The 18,142-nt window shown below is 46.1% G+C and overlaps 1 protein-coding gene across 1 annotated transcript in view; it reads right to left on the bottom strand.

Annotated features, from left to right (window-relative positions):
- Positions 1–18,142, bottom strand: part of TMEM67 (transmembrane protein 67) — an 81,680-nt gene that overhangs the window by 30,335 nt on the left and 33,203 nt on the right. The window contains exons 13-16 of the mRNA XM_085847961.1: positions 16,286–16,384; positions 15,961–16,059; positions 14,676–14,762; positions 12,796–12,904 (exon numbers count right to left, since the gene is read on the bottom strand). Coding sequence (XP_085704087.1) covers positions 12,796–12,904; positions 14,676–14,762; positions 15,961–16,059; positions 16,286–16,384 — 394 coding nt within the window. The remainder of the gene's footprint in view (positions 1–12,795; positions 12,905–14,675; positions 14,763–15,960; positions 16,060–16,285; positions 16,385–18,142) is intronic.

The raw sequence follows: 18,142 nt of genomic DNA, 5'->3' as shown, positions 1-18,142 counted from the left end.
CGTATCTATAAGTTATCGAAGCGCTCTATGCACATTATTAGTTCATTGTGCATTTGTCCAACCCGTTATGAATAGACCTAAATCGTAAAAACAAGCCATAGCTCATTGTTGAAAAAGCCCCATAAAAAATTAGCCGCGAAGAACTTCGAACAATGGTGCAAAGATGTCTCCTACCCATGGACACGCGGACGCAAGGAGGATCCATCATAACCCACATCCTCCCCCTCACACTCACCTACTACTGCCAACATGAACAAACTACTACTAATACTAATACTGATACTGATACTGTTACTGCTGACATGGACATCGACTCAAAAAGGACTTGAAAACACTGTTGGGTTCCCCTTTTTATGAACACCATTTTTATATACCAATTCCCAAAATCGCTGTGAACACATCTTTATATGGCAGTTGTAAGTTAGAAACACGTTCATTTATTTTTTTTGTCGACCGGAAGACGTCATTGGAATATGTATACATACGTCAATGTGTGTTGGGACTACGTAAAGAATTGGTTCAAAGCACGTCAAACATAAGTTAGAAATAAGTTTCGCGTAAAAAAGACATTACCGCGACGTGTTTAGACTTATAAGTAGCTTATAAGTAGCCTTTGTGGACGTGTGTAAGCGTCCGCATATCGTGTGTACAACTTATCCCCATCGCATGCGGAACGTGTGTCATACGCCAAGTACGTCGTAAAATTTTGAACATGTTTAAAATTTCTTGACGTACTCTACTTACTACGACGTATGATAGCGTACTTTAGCGTTGTACTCACGTATACCAAACTTACTCATACCGTATTTGACGTGCCCCAACATTTTAGACACATTTTTCTTAGGTCGGCATACGCTGGCAAGATCGCCAAGGTGTGACTGCGATGTTGACACTTCCATTTCTACGGCAGTTATGATTCAAATCGTTGTGCGTCAGCCTTTAAATAGGCTACGTCACGACATCGTCGGCGATGCATGCAACGCGCTATGCCTAAGTTAGACTATCGTTGGGCATAGGTTGTGAAGGCCGACAACAGGTTCAGCATTCGTTGGTATAAGTTATCTATAACACAACGAAACATTCTGTGTCTGTTACTAATGCGTTATACATAAGACCAAGTCGCTATGAATACGTCCGAATCTTTAAAAAAAAACATCAAAAGTTCAACGTAAGCCAGCGTTTTACATAAATTTTAATACGTTGCCATCGCTGGCTAAAACGTCAAGGTGTGACTGGGCCTTAAGACTCATAGATAGTAGGGAGTTGCACGACTGTGAACATCATGTCATACGTTTACGGCCATGTTATGTTACCACGTTATGTTACGACCATGGGTACCGAGTGTATTAAGAGGGGGTTAATCCCCGTTTTTCCTCGGAAGAGCTGGACCTGGAGCCACTGCTCACAATTGACTTCGTGGTATGGTGAGTTGCTTTACAACCACGGATGCCAATCAGTTAACCACGAGTTCCAGTGTCCACTGTTTAATTTGCCGTTTAATTAGAGGTCATGTGGCTTCCTGAATGGGGAGCGCACCCTGGGCGATGCACCAATCTTATCTTGTTTAGATCTTAAGTCGGGCGGCTGAGCGTTTACTGCCGGTGCATGCCAACTATGACAAGTTGATTCGTTTGGGAACTACCTCCCAATCTATCGAGGTTCAGACAATGCTGGATCAATGGAAGGAAAGGACAAGCACAGACAGGTTGAAATGTCAACAAGGAATTTATTAATAAGGAAAAAATAAGTAAACTGAAGAACTTTTTATTTCTTTGTGGTGAAAATAGGTCAATTCAAATCAATCAAAATAATCTCAAGCAAATAAAGAATTAATCAGGCATTGATTCATGTGTATGTGTATTCTATTCTAAATGCAGCCTTATTTTTACCCTGATCCATCTGTCACTCCACTTTTTGGCAACCAGGCAGGTGAGCCACAGGATCATTAGTCCTATATTTTTACCATCTGTCACCTCACTTCTATGAGCCGAGTTTTCATATACCAAAAAACTTTTTTTTTCTATAGCGTCTAAGGCTATGCTTGGTGTTGGCTTAGGCCTAAGTCACATTTGCCACGGCGGCCGTGGGGTCTCCAAAATCTACGGCCACGAGCAATTATACGGCGGCCGCAGTATTTCCACGGTCACACAATGTAGCAGTCACATATGTTTTTATTTTTCGGGGAGCCGCACGGCGCATTTAAAAATTGTGGAGACCGAAAACGTGGGGTTGCCATACGGTCTTTGATTTGATGTCGCACGGTGACCTTAAGGGTCCCTGCGGCGGCCATATGATTTTCAAGGTAGACGCAAGGTGCCCGCAAGGCGACCGCAGGGGGACCGCAGGGGGGCCCTAAGGCGAACGTGCGGCCAGACGGACGGTAACGAGTGGGTTAATTTTTTTTTCCAGTTTTTTTTTTTTTTCCGGCTTGTCGAATTGCTACGGCGAACGTATAAATGAAAAAAGTTATAACTCCACGTTATAATTCCACGGCGACCCCTACAGCCTGTAAAAGATAGCCAAACGGCGTAGGGCCACCCTGAGGCCACTGCAGAAACTCTGCGGCCACCGCACGTTTCTGTCAATTCAGAGGGCATACGGCAGCCGTATCCTTGTCGTAGATCAAATGTGACTTAGGCCTTAATGGTTATGGCGGTGGGCTTTGGATCCGAAGGTCCTGAGTTCAAATCCTGCTCAGTTGTTGAATTAATACCAGGTGGAGTTATCTCGGCCTGTCATCCTTCCGAGGTCGGTAAAATGAGTGCCAGAATGCTGGTATACTGTGTCGGAGTGGCGACCCGTCTAGGATTGTGCCCAATTGCCAAGGAGACTGCTTAAACAGCACCAACGCTCTGCACAGAGTATGGTCCCAATCTCCTCTCCTCCTCTCTGAAGCTCATTGTGTAACTTGTATATCCAATACATGTAGGGACAACAGGAGATGCAAGTGTAATGTTGCATACATTGCAATGACATGAGTAGACATGAACACATGAACACAGTATAATCAATTTACCCAGAATCTCAAAATCATAAGCTACATGCTCTGACTAAAATACCACACAGGTTAATTTTCCAATTAATTGAAACATTTGCTCATTTTACTGGAGATGTTTGACTTATTTAACTCATTGAGGCCCTTCAAAAGCAATGTAGCTCAAAGAAGACATTCTTGTAAATGGTGAGGAAAAAGCCTCCTGTTTTAAATCATTTTAAATCAGCCACACCTTTGATAAGTGACAAATAGGATTATTGTTACAATGTTTTTCCAAGTAATCTTTGAGCTCTTGTTGAATGTAAACACAGATGTGCAGAAACTTTCAAAGGAACACTGCAATATATAGTAGTGGAAAAGGTGGGGGAGGGAGGATGGATTTTTATGTAGTGTGGAAATCTTTCTTGCAATCATGCTGTAACTGGATTTTAACACATATATATATATATATATATATATATATATATATATATATATATATATATATATATATATATATATATATATATATATATATATGTATATATATATATATATATGTATATATATATATATATGTATATATATATATATATATGTATATATATATATATATGTATATATATATATATATATATATATATATATATATATATATATGTATATATATATATATGTATATATATATATATATGTATATATATATATATATATATATATATATATATATATATATATATATATATATATATATATATATATATATATATATATATATATATATATATATATATATAGATATATATATATATATATATATATATATAGATATATATATATATAGATATATATATATATAGATATATATAGATATATAGATATATATATATGTATATGTATATATATATATATATATGTATATATATATATATATATATATATATATATATATATATATATATATATATATATATATATATATATATATATATATATATTGTTGCGGATTCGCGCCCGCCGGCGTGCTGACGGCCACGTAACTCGAATCGCGGCACGTCGCCCACCGGACGGACAATCCAGTCGTGACCCTCTCGGACTAACGCCGGGAACCAGTCACGGGTGGACCTTTCGGTCTCACCGCGATCGAGCCAATCAGCCCCCGCGTGGGATAGGGTTGCTCGCCAAATTCGACCTACCTAAGTACCCACGCGGAGGGTAGACCGGGCGATCGCACCTCGCCGCAGGTCGACTTCGGACACGGGCCACTTAAGCGACCCGTTCCGTACTATCAGAATAACCGAGCGGTGTTATCGTCGACCTCGACGGTTCGATTAATTATCGGGCGTATTCAGCCCACTACCAACCCTTTACGTGAAGCAAGATGGGGATTCAATAGAGGAAAAGACGAAGCAAAGCGGGAAACAGTTCAACACAAAGCACATTTATTCGCGGCACACGGGAGCACACATATACAATTCCACCAAATGCACACAGAAAAGACACAATGTAATTTACACAAAAAGCAAATGTAAAAGAGAAAACACAATGCAGAGCTAATCCGACTACCGAGCACACGGCAACACTTATACAATTCTACTTCACAGACGGCGCCGACAACACATACCCAAAACCAAGGAAAAGAATACCCTCAAGGATGAGGCGGGCCTGAGGCCGAGACCGGGTCGCGCCTACCCGTCTGGTGATGAGACGCGGAGCGGCGATGGTGCCTCAACTCCGCGGGCCTCGCGGACAGTGTCTGGTAGGGGGTGGGAAAGGGGCCCCCTTGGTCGCACTATCTCAGCGCGGGGGGAAACAGGAGGGGGTTGCTGATGCTCGGGGTATAGAGGATTTTTATTATCCCGCGACGAGCGTCTCCACCTCGGCCAGGTCGCGCTGTCGGCCTCCCTGGGGTGCAGCTCCCGACGCGAGCACCCCCTCGTCTGGTGTCGCTGCCTTTCCACAGCTCCGTTCCGACTCCAACGCACACGACGACCAGCTCCTTCTTGCAACTCCACCGCCCGCGAAGTCTTGACTCTCTGTTTCCGACTCTCCTACTCTCCTACTCTCCGCCTCTCGACTCTCCTACTCTCCGCCTCTCCGCCTCTGGACTCCCTGGACTGACGAACACGGTCCTTTTATCCGCCCCGTAGCTTCGCCCTCTCATCTTTGACCCCCTCCCTTCGACCTTTCACCTCACTCCCCATTGGCCCGAGAAAAAGTGGGCGTGAAGGCTTTTTGATCCATAAATTTGCATATATCGATCGCCCTGGGGGCGGGGGCCAATTCGCCCCTCGCTCACCGATTGGACGGCAAAAAGTGGGCGTGTGTCGTTTTTGATCCGTTTTTGAAGCACAAAATCCGTGATTTTGTACACGCTGTTCGGCGCGCGCCCTGCACGAGTCCAACACCGGTACCCACAGCGGGGCAAGAACGGTGGCGATGCGACGGTTGCGAGGTGTGACGGGAAGGTCGTGGCAGTTGTGGTGAAGCGGCGTTGTGGTTGGTGGTTGATGTTGTGGTTGTGGTGGTAATCATGGCGGTTGGTCCAAAATAAAGATAGCAAAAGAAAAACGGCTATCCTGAAGAGTCGCAGCACGCATAAATGACATGTATTCCCACTAGACAACGGGTTTGGGCCTAACTACACATGTACTTACCGAAATACCTCACCTAAGGGACCTGAATGGTGGTTTGCGAATTTGGTAACCACAACACTACCCCCTCCCCTTTTTACAGACTCGTCCCGAGTCGTCAAATTTTCGTGTGCCATCATGTGTAGTTTTCCCCTAGTACATTTTACCTACGGATCCCTGAGTGCGACATTCATGGTATTCGTGTCCCCCAAAATAAATAACCTGAGGGCTGCGTAACTACCTAAACAAACTCACTCACACGGACGACTTAAATAAAATTGCCGGCGCTAAGACATACATGCCGGGGGCGCACTCATATTCACAGTACATCTTAACCTTAACTTACAAATTCTACACTAAACCATGGCCCAGGATCACTGAACTCTGCAAAAGAAAAGCAGTTAGCAGGGAGCCAGGCTGCCCACATGCAGTCTCTGGCGCAAACAATGCAGGTGACAGGGAACGTGGCTGGCTGCTCACACGCAGTCCAAGGCCTTCCCTTTTGAACTGAACGCAGTGAACCACAACGGTGCATGGGCTGCACAACGCAGTCTCCGTGCCAGCTCAAGTGGCACACGCAATGAGCACAACGAATGGATGGGTGAACACAAACACGGTGCACGGGCCGCCACTGCAGGCCCGTGTTGTAGCTGCCAACAGGGCAGTTCTCGCAGCTTGCAAACTGTTGCTTTCTGATCCTGGCGCACATGGAAATGAAGAGGGGGGGCAAAGCAAAAATTGAACGGGGCTGGTGAACATGGGCAGTGGGCATGGCATGGCATGGCAAAGGTGAGCAGGCAAACACAGCCCGCAGAAGAAGGCCGCTGCAGGCAAACATAGCGGGCAGATGAACTGGCCGGCACAGGCCTTGAAGAAAAACAGCCAGCAGATGAACTGGCCGGCACAGGCCTTGAAGCAAACACGGCCAGCCGATGAAGTTGGCCAGCCTTTGCCGTTCAGTGGAGGTTGGTGGAGGGAGTGCGGTGGTGCTGGCCACTTGGAAGGCGGGCTCGGACCTACCTACCTGTCTCCCTCCCACCTATCGCCTTTGCCTGTCACTGTACATACCCACTCCCTTAATTTGTCAAACCCCAATTTAGCCCCAACTTATTTTTTTGTTGTTTTTATTTTTTACTTCCCCACTATAAATCGTCCCCTAACCCCCTTTATCGTCCTTGTTCGGCTAACCTATCCTGTCACCTAGCCGACTCCCAACCCCTACGTTCCCTTCCCGGAGGGGAATAAGGGAGAGCTAACGTCCTGTGTCGAGGCCCAACGAAGCCTCAGAATGGCCTCCCCAGAGTTCGGCGATCTATAACCAAAGTGGGTCCAGCGGCCCACAACGACAGCGAGGGGATGGATGGTGCGGAGGGGTACATCTCCTAATCTACCCTAACCATTTAACTGTTAAACTACCCCGGGGCTTTCAACAAGCGCCTCTCGCTTAAAGTATTGGTTCTAACAACCCAGATTCCCGTCGCCTGTGTTGGTGTCCTCACAATTTCGGGCCTCGCCCCCCAATTTTCTCTCCGTGCCCTCACACGGTCTCCTGGCTGGGACACGTGGCTCCCTTTGGCAGGCACGACCCTCTGCCGAATCTCCCGCTATGGCACCCCCGGGCACTACACTGCCTCCGAGCCTACCAGCTCCCTAACACCGGGGAGTGCCCCCCATGGCACCTCTCCTGAAACGCACACGTGGCAGGCCGGCCTCCCGGGCCCCTTTCCGAGGGTCACCCGTGCCCACAACACTGCCCACGCGGCTAATGGCGCCCCGGGCCCCCGCACCAAGCAGGCGCACCCGTGCCCACTACTCTATCCCGGCCCCCCATGGGCCCATGGCCTACCGCGGCCGACTAGCCTGGTGCCCGGGGTACCCACTCAGCGATACTCACCTTTCGCAGCCACGCTCCCAAGCCCGTCAACAGGGCTCCTGCACCCCTCCAAATGGGTCTCGAGCCTACTTTCCCACCAACAACAAAACGACCTCCATTTTTCAATTTGACTAACCCCCTAACTCACTTTATACTGACCCCGGGGTCCCTTGGGCGGGAGTCACTCCTCCCCCCAATTACTCATCGCACCATGCATTCCCCATTCACTCCATACACACAGACCCGCTGGCCTCACTCACTCACCATGTACTCACCTCACAACTCACCAACTCTTCAACACACACACCGCTGAACTCTGCCATCCTTCTATCTACATCCCCTAACTAACTCGTGCTCCCACGTCGTCCCTTATACTACAGCACGTTCCATTTAACACTACGTAGCTAAACTACGTCCCCGCTACACATCCACAAGTCTGTCACTGTCTTCTAACTCAAAAAATCATTTTATTTCCCAACCTAAATCTGACTACAATCCCTCTAACTAATCCATTCCACGGACTCCATGAGGACTTACCCCTGCCCCATGAAGTCGGTCTATCTAAGCTAACCCTTCCCCCTAACTAGTTTCCATCCTGTGCCCAGGCCAAAGGGGTCTTCCACCCCTTGCCCAGGAATCCTTTGCACCCGAAAGTGAGGCTTACTGTTTTTTTTTTTTTCATGCGCAGCACCTGCGCGGCAACTCGCGCACTTTGCACTTGCCCGTGACGTCATGCAGCTGCACGTGTTCCTCGTCCCTCCTTGGACGGTACCATCCGGCAGAGATACCCCTCCTGCCGGATTCCAACCACACGTGCAGCCATGACGTCACCGTGCGCAAAAAAAAACAAGCCCCACGTCTCGAGGGGTTCCCCACGCGAACACATGTGCTTTGCCCGTTGGAGCTTAACACACACGATCGCGTGGAGAACCCGTCCGGTCCAAATCCGTTTACCTGCCTAAACTTTGTCCGTCCGCGGGATCGGCAAATCCACCGCGTGCGTTTCCGGACCGGGACTTCACTCTCGCAAGCGAGCACGTGGTGGTCTCGTGCGTTGCACAGCACGAACCGCGTGCTCACTGCTGGGTGAACCCGGCACGGTCCCCGAAACGACCACAGCCGCTACTCGGCTTTCGTTTCTCCCATGTCGCCGTCTCCGTCTCCATTCAACCCACGCACACCTGCGTGTTACGACGCACACAGTCCACTCCATCACATTCACACCGGGAGACGCGGCTGCGTGCTCCCGCATGCCAACCGACATCTCCCTTACATACCGCTCTCTCACACACACGGTCTCCCTTGCATTCGGCGACCTTGCACACAGGCGTTCACTCACGCATGCGGGGACACTCACCCGCGGTGCCTCATCCACACACCGTGCCTCACACACACGCGGGGGCACTCACCCGCGGTGCCTCATCCACACACCGTGCCTCACTCATATACGCGGGGGCACTCACCCGCGGTACCTCACTCATACACACGGCGACACACACACGCGGTCTCTTCCACACACGGTGCCTCACCCACACACGCGGGGGCACTAACCCGCGGTGCCTCACTCACACTCCGTGCCTCATCCACACACGGCGTGCTGGGAAGCACGTACTCCGGCACCATCGCCACCACACCACTCACACACGGGGTCGCTTCCACACACGGGGACGCACTCACACCTTGCACCACACACACAGGGACAACCACACTGGGGATTCGTGTCCCCACAAGGGTCTCCGGGGCCTCTATACCCCCCAAGCTTTCCGTGCACCCGTTCACAGCACTCCTCCTCTCAACCTCGCAAAGCACGACCGAACTCACCTGGTCGTGACTCGCCTCAAGGGGGCATACTCCCTCCCCTCGTTCCTGGAGGAGGCCATCCAGGTGCTCGCACTGGGTCCCTACACAGTCCGCCAGCTCACCCCCATTGTCCTCCACTACCTCCGTGTGTGTGTGCGCGTCACTTACCCCGTCTTCATCGTGTTTATTGGTCTCTGCTTCTTTCTGGCGTCTTTCCCTTATCTTTATGTAGGTCAACCTTGCTTTCTCTTTAAGTCGCTCCCGTCCTTCCCTGTTTTTCACTCCTTGCTCTTTCACGATCTCCGCGTACCTCATCCTTGCTCTCCGTATTAATTGTTCTTTTCTCTCCCTCGCAATTACTTTCACCTCGTCTCTTGTCTCCCGAATTACTTTTTCCTTACCCGCCTCCACCGCGGGCCTGTCAGCCGTTGCACCCCCTTCCAGCTCGTTTGTTCCGACACGTGGAGTCGCCATTTTAAGTTCCCTGCTCACGGCCTTCATGCCCGCCTGCAGGCATCGGCCCATGTTCTGCGTCTCACCCCGGAGTTCTTTCATTTCTTTTTTCATTTGCTTGCCCATGCTTTTCATTTCGTTTATAAATTCATATGCGTTTGCATCCATTTTCGCTGTCATTGCCGCCAGCATGGCGAATAGCTGGGCCATGTCGGGTGCGCTTGGGTGAGCCGTTTCGGCAAGGGTCGGCGGGTTTTGGTGGAGAGGGGGGGGGAGGTGTCATACCCCGCGGCCGCTGCCGCACCCATTTCGGGCTCTGGGTTCAGTTGGGCGAGTCCGTGTTCCTGCACAATCAACATTTCCTGCACGGGGATTCCATCCTGGACCATGGACTCTACACATTCTACATCCATTTCTAATACCCCCGGCTCCACTCGCCTTGAGACGCCATCTTGCTTCTCTTAAAGGGTTAATTTCGCTCGCTCGTAATTTGGAGGGAATCGGGGGTCGCTTCTCTCACCCCTGGACCGATTCCCGTGAATTTAGCCGGAGACAGGAGAGCCCGTTTTCCTGTTCTCCGATACCAGTGCCGTGAGGAGGACGATGAATTTGTATCGCACGACCTGACACCAGTGTTGCGGTATTCGCGCCCGCCGGCGTGCTGACGGCCACGTAACTCGAATCGCGGCACGTCGCCCACCGGACGGACAATCCAGTCGTGACCCTCTCGGACTAACGCCGGGAACCAGTCACGGGTGGACCTTTCGGTCTCACCGCGATCGAGCCAATCAGCCCCCGCGTGGGATAGGGTTGCTCGCCAAATTCGACCTACCTAAGTACCCACGCGGAGGGTAGACCGGGCGATCGCACCTCGCCGCAGGTCGACTTCGGACACGGGCCACTTAAGCGACCCGTTCCGTACTATCAGAATAACCGAGCGGTGTTATCGTCGACCTCGACGGTTCGATTAATTATCGGGCGTATTCAGCCCACTACCAACCCTTTACGTGAAGCAAGATGGGGATTCAATAGAGGAAAAGACGAAGCGAAGCGGGAGAACAGTTCAACACAAAGCACATTTATTCGCGGCACACGGGAAGCACACATATACAATTCCACCAAATGCACACAGAAAAGACAGAATGCAATTTACACAAAAAGCAAATGTAAAAGCGAAAACACAATGCAGAGCTAATACCGACTACCGAGCACACGGCAACACTTATACAATTCTACCTCACAGACGGCGCCGACAACACATACCCAAAACCAAGGAAAAGAATACCCCCAAGAATGAGGCGGGCCTGAGGCCGAGACCGGGTCGCGCCTACGCGTCTGGTGATGAGACGCGGAGCGGCGATGGCGCCTCAACTCCGCGGGCCTCGCGGACAGTGTCTGGTAGGGGGTGGGAAAGGGGCCCCCTTGGTCGCACTATCTCAGCGCGGCGGGAAACAGGAGGGGGTTGCTGATGCTCGGGGTATAGAGGATTTTTATTATCCCGCGACGAGCGTCTCCACCTCGGCCAGGTCGCGCTGTCGGCCTCCCTCGGGTGCAGCTCCCTGCACGACGCGAGCACCCCCTCGTCTGGTGTCGCCGCCTTTCCACAGCTCGTCCCATCCGTTCCGACTCCAACGCACACGACGAGCAGCTCCACCGCCCGCGAAGTCTTGACTCTCTGTTTCCGACTCTCCTACTCTCCGCCTCTCCGCCTCTGGACTCTCCGACTCTCTTCTTCTCCTCCTCTGGACTCTCCTGACTCTGCTCTTCTCTTCTGACTGACGAACACGGTCCTTTTATCCCCCCGTTGCTTCGCCTTTGACCCCCTCCCTTTGACCTTTCACCTCGCTCCCCATTGGCCCGAGAAAAAGTGGGCGTGAAGGCTTTTTGATCCATAAATTTGCATATATCGATCGCCCTGGGGGCGGGGCCAATTCGCCCCTCGCTCACCGATTGGACGGCAAAAAGTGGGCGTGTGTCGTTTTTGATCCGTTTTTGAAGCACAAAATCCGTGATTTTGTACACGCTGTTCGACGCGCGCCCTGCACGAGTCCAACACCGGTACCCACAGCGGGGCAAGAACGGTGGCGATGCTACGGTTGCGAGGTGTGACGGGAAGGTCGTGGCGGTTGTGGTGAAGCGGCGTTGTGGTTGGTGGTTGATGTTGTGGTTGTGGTGGTAATCATGGCGGTTGGTCCAAAATAAAGATAGTAAAAGAAAAACGGCTATCCTGAAGAGTCGCAGCACGCATAAATGACATGTATTCCCACTAGACAACGGGTTTGGGCCTAACTACACATATACTTGCCGAGATACCTCACCTAAGGGACCTGAATGGTGGTTTGCGAATTTGGTAACCACAACAATATATATATATATATATATATATATATATATATATATATATATATATATATATATATATATATATATATATATATATATATATATATATATATATATATCTTGGATAATGGTGATTATATCCAAAATTGAGAGCAAATCATCAGCAAAACATTCAGATATGCATGTACAGAAAAGATGTGGAAATATTGAAAATTAATATAGATAACCAACTTGGAAACAGATGGCTTACATGATATTTTGAGGGGATTATACCAAACCTCTTCCAGGTGTTAATGATTTATTTGACATTATTTTCAACAAGACTCAGCACCCTCCTGCCTACTTTGGTCCTGATAGTCCTATTCACTTACCTGAGGTGTGCCTGGATGATCTTCTCTGCCTGTTCCCCTCTGCCAGTTTGTTCACCCTCTAACCTTTGTGATTCAGCTCTTCCCTGAGCCTAGACCTCTGTGTTAAAAGTAATCTCAACAAGGTAGTTGAGCCACAAAGTACCGTAATTGTGGATCAGATGTGGCCTAAAAAAAACCCTGGAATCTCGGCATCATGACCTGGGATCTCAGTAAAGGTTTACAAAAATGCATGTACAACAATACATTACACAAGCTTCGTAAATAATGTGCTTCATGTTTCTAATAAAGAAAAGGTTCTTTCAATGTATAATCAGTTTTCCAAACCAAGTTTTAAAATGTGCCTCTTACTTTGACTTGTTTCTGCTAGAATTTCCGCTGCATCACGAGGCCTTTCCCAGTCCAAGAAAAATATATCCACGGAGGTTTGAAAGATGAGAAGATGCAAAATCTGCAAAAACTGTCACATAAACCAATAAATCAATCAAATCAGTTTGTTAAGTTGTGCTATTTTCATTTTGGAACAAATTCTCAAAACACTTAAGTGCAAGAAAACTTGATAATAAAACTTCATATAACTATAAAATGTAATTTCATTAAAAGAAAAACAACATTCAAAATATCATTACAAGTAACTTTAAAAAGGTAGCATTTCAGGGAGATTAAAAAACCGTAATTGAGATGGCTGCGCAAATCTTAAAGGGCAACAAATTCCAAATGTTAGGAACATATCTACAGAATGCATAATCACTAAAAGTCTTCATGCTTGTGCGAGGGATTACCAGGAAATTCCACTGTTAGACCATAGTGTTCTTGCTGTTGTAGTAAGGTGTGAGTAAGTCAGAAATATAGGTGAGATCAAGTTTATTTCAAGCTCTTTTATACAAAGTCGAGGCTCGTGGAGGAGCAAGACAGAATGGATCAGGACATAACAAAACAAAAGGTACAGTAGGAAGAGAGGGTGTGGAGTAGGGGTACACACCAACAGCAAAGTTGAGGGACAAAATAGGAGATTTGGACAAATAAGGGATGTGGGGAAGAATGAGGGGGAGGGGAGGATGCATGGGGTGGATAAGAATGATCCAGAAATAAACTCTCAGATGCATGGGGGAAGGATGCATACACAAGCAAACTCTTTAAAAGTTATGAACAATATTTTGAAGTCAGCACGGTGATGCACTAGAAGTCAGTCAACAGTCTTAAAGACTAGAGCGATATGATTGGGCTTACAACCTTGAACTACAAGCCTGGCTGCCATGTTCGGTACAAGCTGGAAGGGCTTGAGAGGAGACAGGCAATTCTGCCAACAGAGGACTGCAGTAATCCAAGCGTGAAGTGATCAGAGCATGAATCAAGGATTCAGTTGTCCTCATACGTAAGCATGACCAGAGATGAGCAACATTATATCAGATTCAATAAGAAAGTGTGTTTAGATCAGCATATCAGTCTTGATAGTATTAAGTTTGAGAAAATTTCTGGACACCTATGTTTGATGTTCAAGTAAGTAGGAAATCAGAGTTGTGGAAGAAAGCAAATCATCCAGTTCAATAAACAAGTAGATGTGGGTATTGACAGCATAACAATGAAAAAAAAGCCATTGGGACCATACTCTGTACAGAGCATTAGTGCTGCCAAAGCAGTCTCCTGGCTATTGGGCACAATCCTGGACAGGCTGCTACTTCAACATGATACCAGCAAGCTGGCACTCATTTTGCTGACTTAAGAAGGACGACAGGCAGAGTCAACCCCACCTGGTATTAATTCAACAGTCAAGCAGAATTTGAACTCAGAATCCTAGGATCCCAAGCCCACCACCCTAACCATTCAGTCAACACCAGGCATGCTGATATACAATGGTGGACGTTACACATCCAATAGTACGTTTTAACAAAAGATTGTAGGCTGCTACCTTCAGTAAATTATAAATTCCTTCCCTGATCTATAAGGGGCACTTTCATCCATTAGACTTGGCCACAACAATGAAGCAACCAGTCACCAACTACTACATATCCTAATGAAAAATCTGTTGTTTACTGTACATCTTCCCCGAGCATCAATGCCAATACTGCAGGTCTATCGGGAGCCGACAAAGCGAAAGAAAGAAGGCATTGCTTGTTTTAGCAGATATAATTTATATTTTTACAATCAATATGCATGCACTGGCAAAGAATAATACATTACCAAGACAGAACACCAAGCGCAGGCAGCAATAACAGGAAATATAACCTCACCTTTAAGCCCAAAGCACATGATACATAAATGACAAAACTCATCTCTTCTTGCTCTGACGGCAACAGCACGGTCACCTGTTGCTGGTTCTGTAAGAGCCAGACAAACAAAGCCTTCATTTACACCAAAGGTGGGGCCATCAGAAAGACCTATAAAAGGAGGGTTGTGTTAATACACGTCTGATTGTTTTCCAGCAAAGCAACAGCATACATGGTACATAAGAGGATTCCATGTTGTGAGGAAATGTTGTACGAGGATGGAAGAAACAACTTTAAAAACTTGCCTGGGACGTCTGAGGCAAAACAAGCAGAAACAGAATATAAACAAGCATGTGGTCAAATGATTCATAAAATTAAGAGTTTCTGACAGCTAATGGACTCTCTAATTTGTTCATGTTCAACTAGTTGTACATGGAACATGGATTTTGAGGCAGGTGCTCATATACTGTCGATCAGCTTGTTCGATGTTCCAACCTAAGCATTTGTCTCATAGGTTGCTCGAACTCCGGTTTCAAATCCCAAACATAAACCACTTGTTTGTCCCATAGTGTATTGCCATCCTTGCTAGTGAAGAAAAAAATCCACTGATATCTCCATCCTCATATATTTAGACGCTTCTGTATGAGCATTAGATACTGTAAACAAAAGTATTAAAAAAAATTTAAGGCTCATTTTTGAGAGAACTCAAAGCAGCAAATATGTTGTCTTCATGCAAAGCCAATACACCAACATGATTTTTCCATGACCATAAAGTACATTAATTCACAGCCATTTATTCGATGTGATATAATGATGTTTGTCCACAATATGTTATACCCAATTTTGGTAGCTATTATGTGTAACACTGCAATATTACATCAGAACAAGTGCAAGTTCAGTGCTGGGTTGTGGTTTGTTGACTGGCCGCTCAAATGGAAATCCAAGACATCCTTAGAGAGTTTTGATTGGGTTTAAGTCAGGGCTTGGGGATGGCCAATGGAGATTTCCAATGTTGTTGCACTCAAACCAATTACAGATATATGTATGTGACATATGTATGTCAATTCAAACCAATTACAGAGGTCCAATGTCATGCTGTTAGATGCAAGGACCCTCAGCATTGTAAATCATCAAAGCCAGCAGTGCAACATTGAATAACGTATTATAATAAAACGTTTCTAAAGCGGATCCTGCTTTCCAATGTGGGAAAGCAGCTTATAGCTGAACCCACAGCATTATTATGATGTAAGGTGACCCTACTACTCCACTGTAGTTTGTGGTCCCGTGCAAAATGTAGTCCAGTGCTCACCTTGTAAAAGATGAGCCAGTACAATCCAGTGCCAAATGCCACAAGGAAGAACACATTGGCTAGTAAACCAGCAAAGAAGATGAGAAAATTCACCACCGACTGTTTGGTACAAGAGCAAGCAGTGACGAGGGCTGGAAACCAATTACTACACGTCAAAGCGATTTTTCAACAACACAAAGTATGTCAACTGCAGGAAAGCACTAGTGGCATAACAGTAATGGTGTAGTGCCTGATCTTCCCAGCAAAGAACCACCATGGTAGGTGCAGTATTCCATATTCAATGACATTCAACACATGCTCATCATGGGACAACAACCATACACACCGGTAGGTCAAGAAGATGCAATCCCTGGCGCCTCCGCCAGGAAACTGTCTTTTGAAGAGCATGCAGAACAGCCAGGCTGCCAAGCACTGCCAGTGCGATCTAGAAGAATATTAAAGAAAGAGAATCGTAGAGGAATATGCATGGAAAATGTAAAACAGTATTCTTATTATTCACACGTATTTATGGCTGCTCTTGTAGAAATGACCAGAAAATGCCATTTCTGTGATGGAAATCCTACCATTAAGCACTCATTCCAACAGAATGGCACAGTGCAACATTTAGGCATCTTTTACAAATCAAAATTAAAATGATAAATAAACAAAAAAGAAAATAATGGCAATGAACTCAACGAGCTACAATACTGGGATATCCTCTTCTCAAAAGCGCATGTGTAGGAAAGTCGCCACTTAACACTGGAACAACTTGATCTATGTCACTACCGATACGTTGGCCATTCAAAAATGTTTCTACAGATAAGATACAGTACTTGCATTCACAATTGCCCAAACCATACCAAAATAAGTTAAATGCAACAGACGTTAAATTTGTTTTAGATTTTCTTACTTCATGTAAATACTTGTGCATTGCAAAATAATAATAAAAACCTTGCCATGTTTTGGCCTATAATGAGCACCTCATTAATATAATTACCCCGTGTGCTTCGTGCAAAAGTGTGGTTAAGCAGTTGGTTCACTGGTCCGTCTGTCTGTCTGTCTGTCTTAATGATCCAGGAACTACTTGATTTCAATTTAATTTGATATTTTTTAACACTGTAGAACACAAATCAGAACACGAACCTGCAATTTCGAAGTACTTTGGTTCTAAATTTGGCAAACTGTATGGCATCTCGGCCAAATTGCGCAAGTGCATAGAGGAGTGCGATAGTTCTTTCAGTTGGTCGGTCTGTCTGTCTCAGTCAGTCTAACAAAATTGGAAATCATTCCAAACAGGAAACTTACTGCTTTTAAGGACATCATAAAGGACACAAAACAGGCTCGAACAACCAATTCAACATGTTAAATAAGGTGGTGTAAAAGAAGGTGCACCTTATTTAACATGTTAAATGCACTTTATTTAACATCAGTTGCAGTGAACTTCTGAATAAATGGGTTGTTTTGTTTTTTTCCACAGCCTTTAAAACTTTTATTTTACTTCAGTTGAATGATATATTTGAACACTAGAACACAAATAGCCATATTATCACTTCCAAAAACCTTCAGTTTAGCAGTACTTGTGAAAATTTTAAACTGACAATCAAATTTGCCGCATGCTCTGAGGGCAGAGTAACAGAGAGATTCAGACAAAAATAGGGGCTCGTCCATGGGGAAAAAAAACTATATATATATATATATATATATATATATATATATATATCTTCTTCTTCTTCTCCTTTCGGCTGCTCCCGTTAGGGGTCGCCACAGCGGATCATCCGATCCGCATAGTGATTTGGCACATGTTTTACGCCGGATGCCCTTCCTGACGCAACCCTGGTCGCCTCTTACGACACAGGGATATGGTACACCTATTTTAACCGGGGTATACACCGGCCCAGTACACTGGTACTCATTTCGCCGACCTCGGAAGGATGACAGGCTGAGTCAACCCCCTGGTGTATTAATTCAGTGGCCCAACGGGGCTTGAACTCAGGACCTTTTGGATCCCAAGCCGCTGCCCTAACCACTGTGCCAACACACCAGGATTATATATATATATATATATATATATATATATATATATATATATATATATATATATATATATATATATATATATATATATATATATATATATATATATATATATATATATATATATATATATATATATATATATATTGGCGTAGTGGTTAGGGTAGCG

Source organism: Eptatretus burgeri, chromosome 11, assembly GCF_056783735.1.
Source record: "Eptatretus burgeri isolate ZD-2024b chromosome 11, Ebu_testis_v1, whole genome shotgun sequence".
Taxonomy (NCBI): Eukaryota; Metazoa; Chordata; class Myxini; order Myxiniformes; family Myxinidae; genus Eptatretus; species Eptatretus burgeri.
Note: the sequence above shows the minus strand (reverse complement) of the source record. Positions and strands in the feature narration are given on the sequence as shown.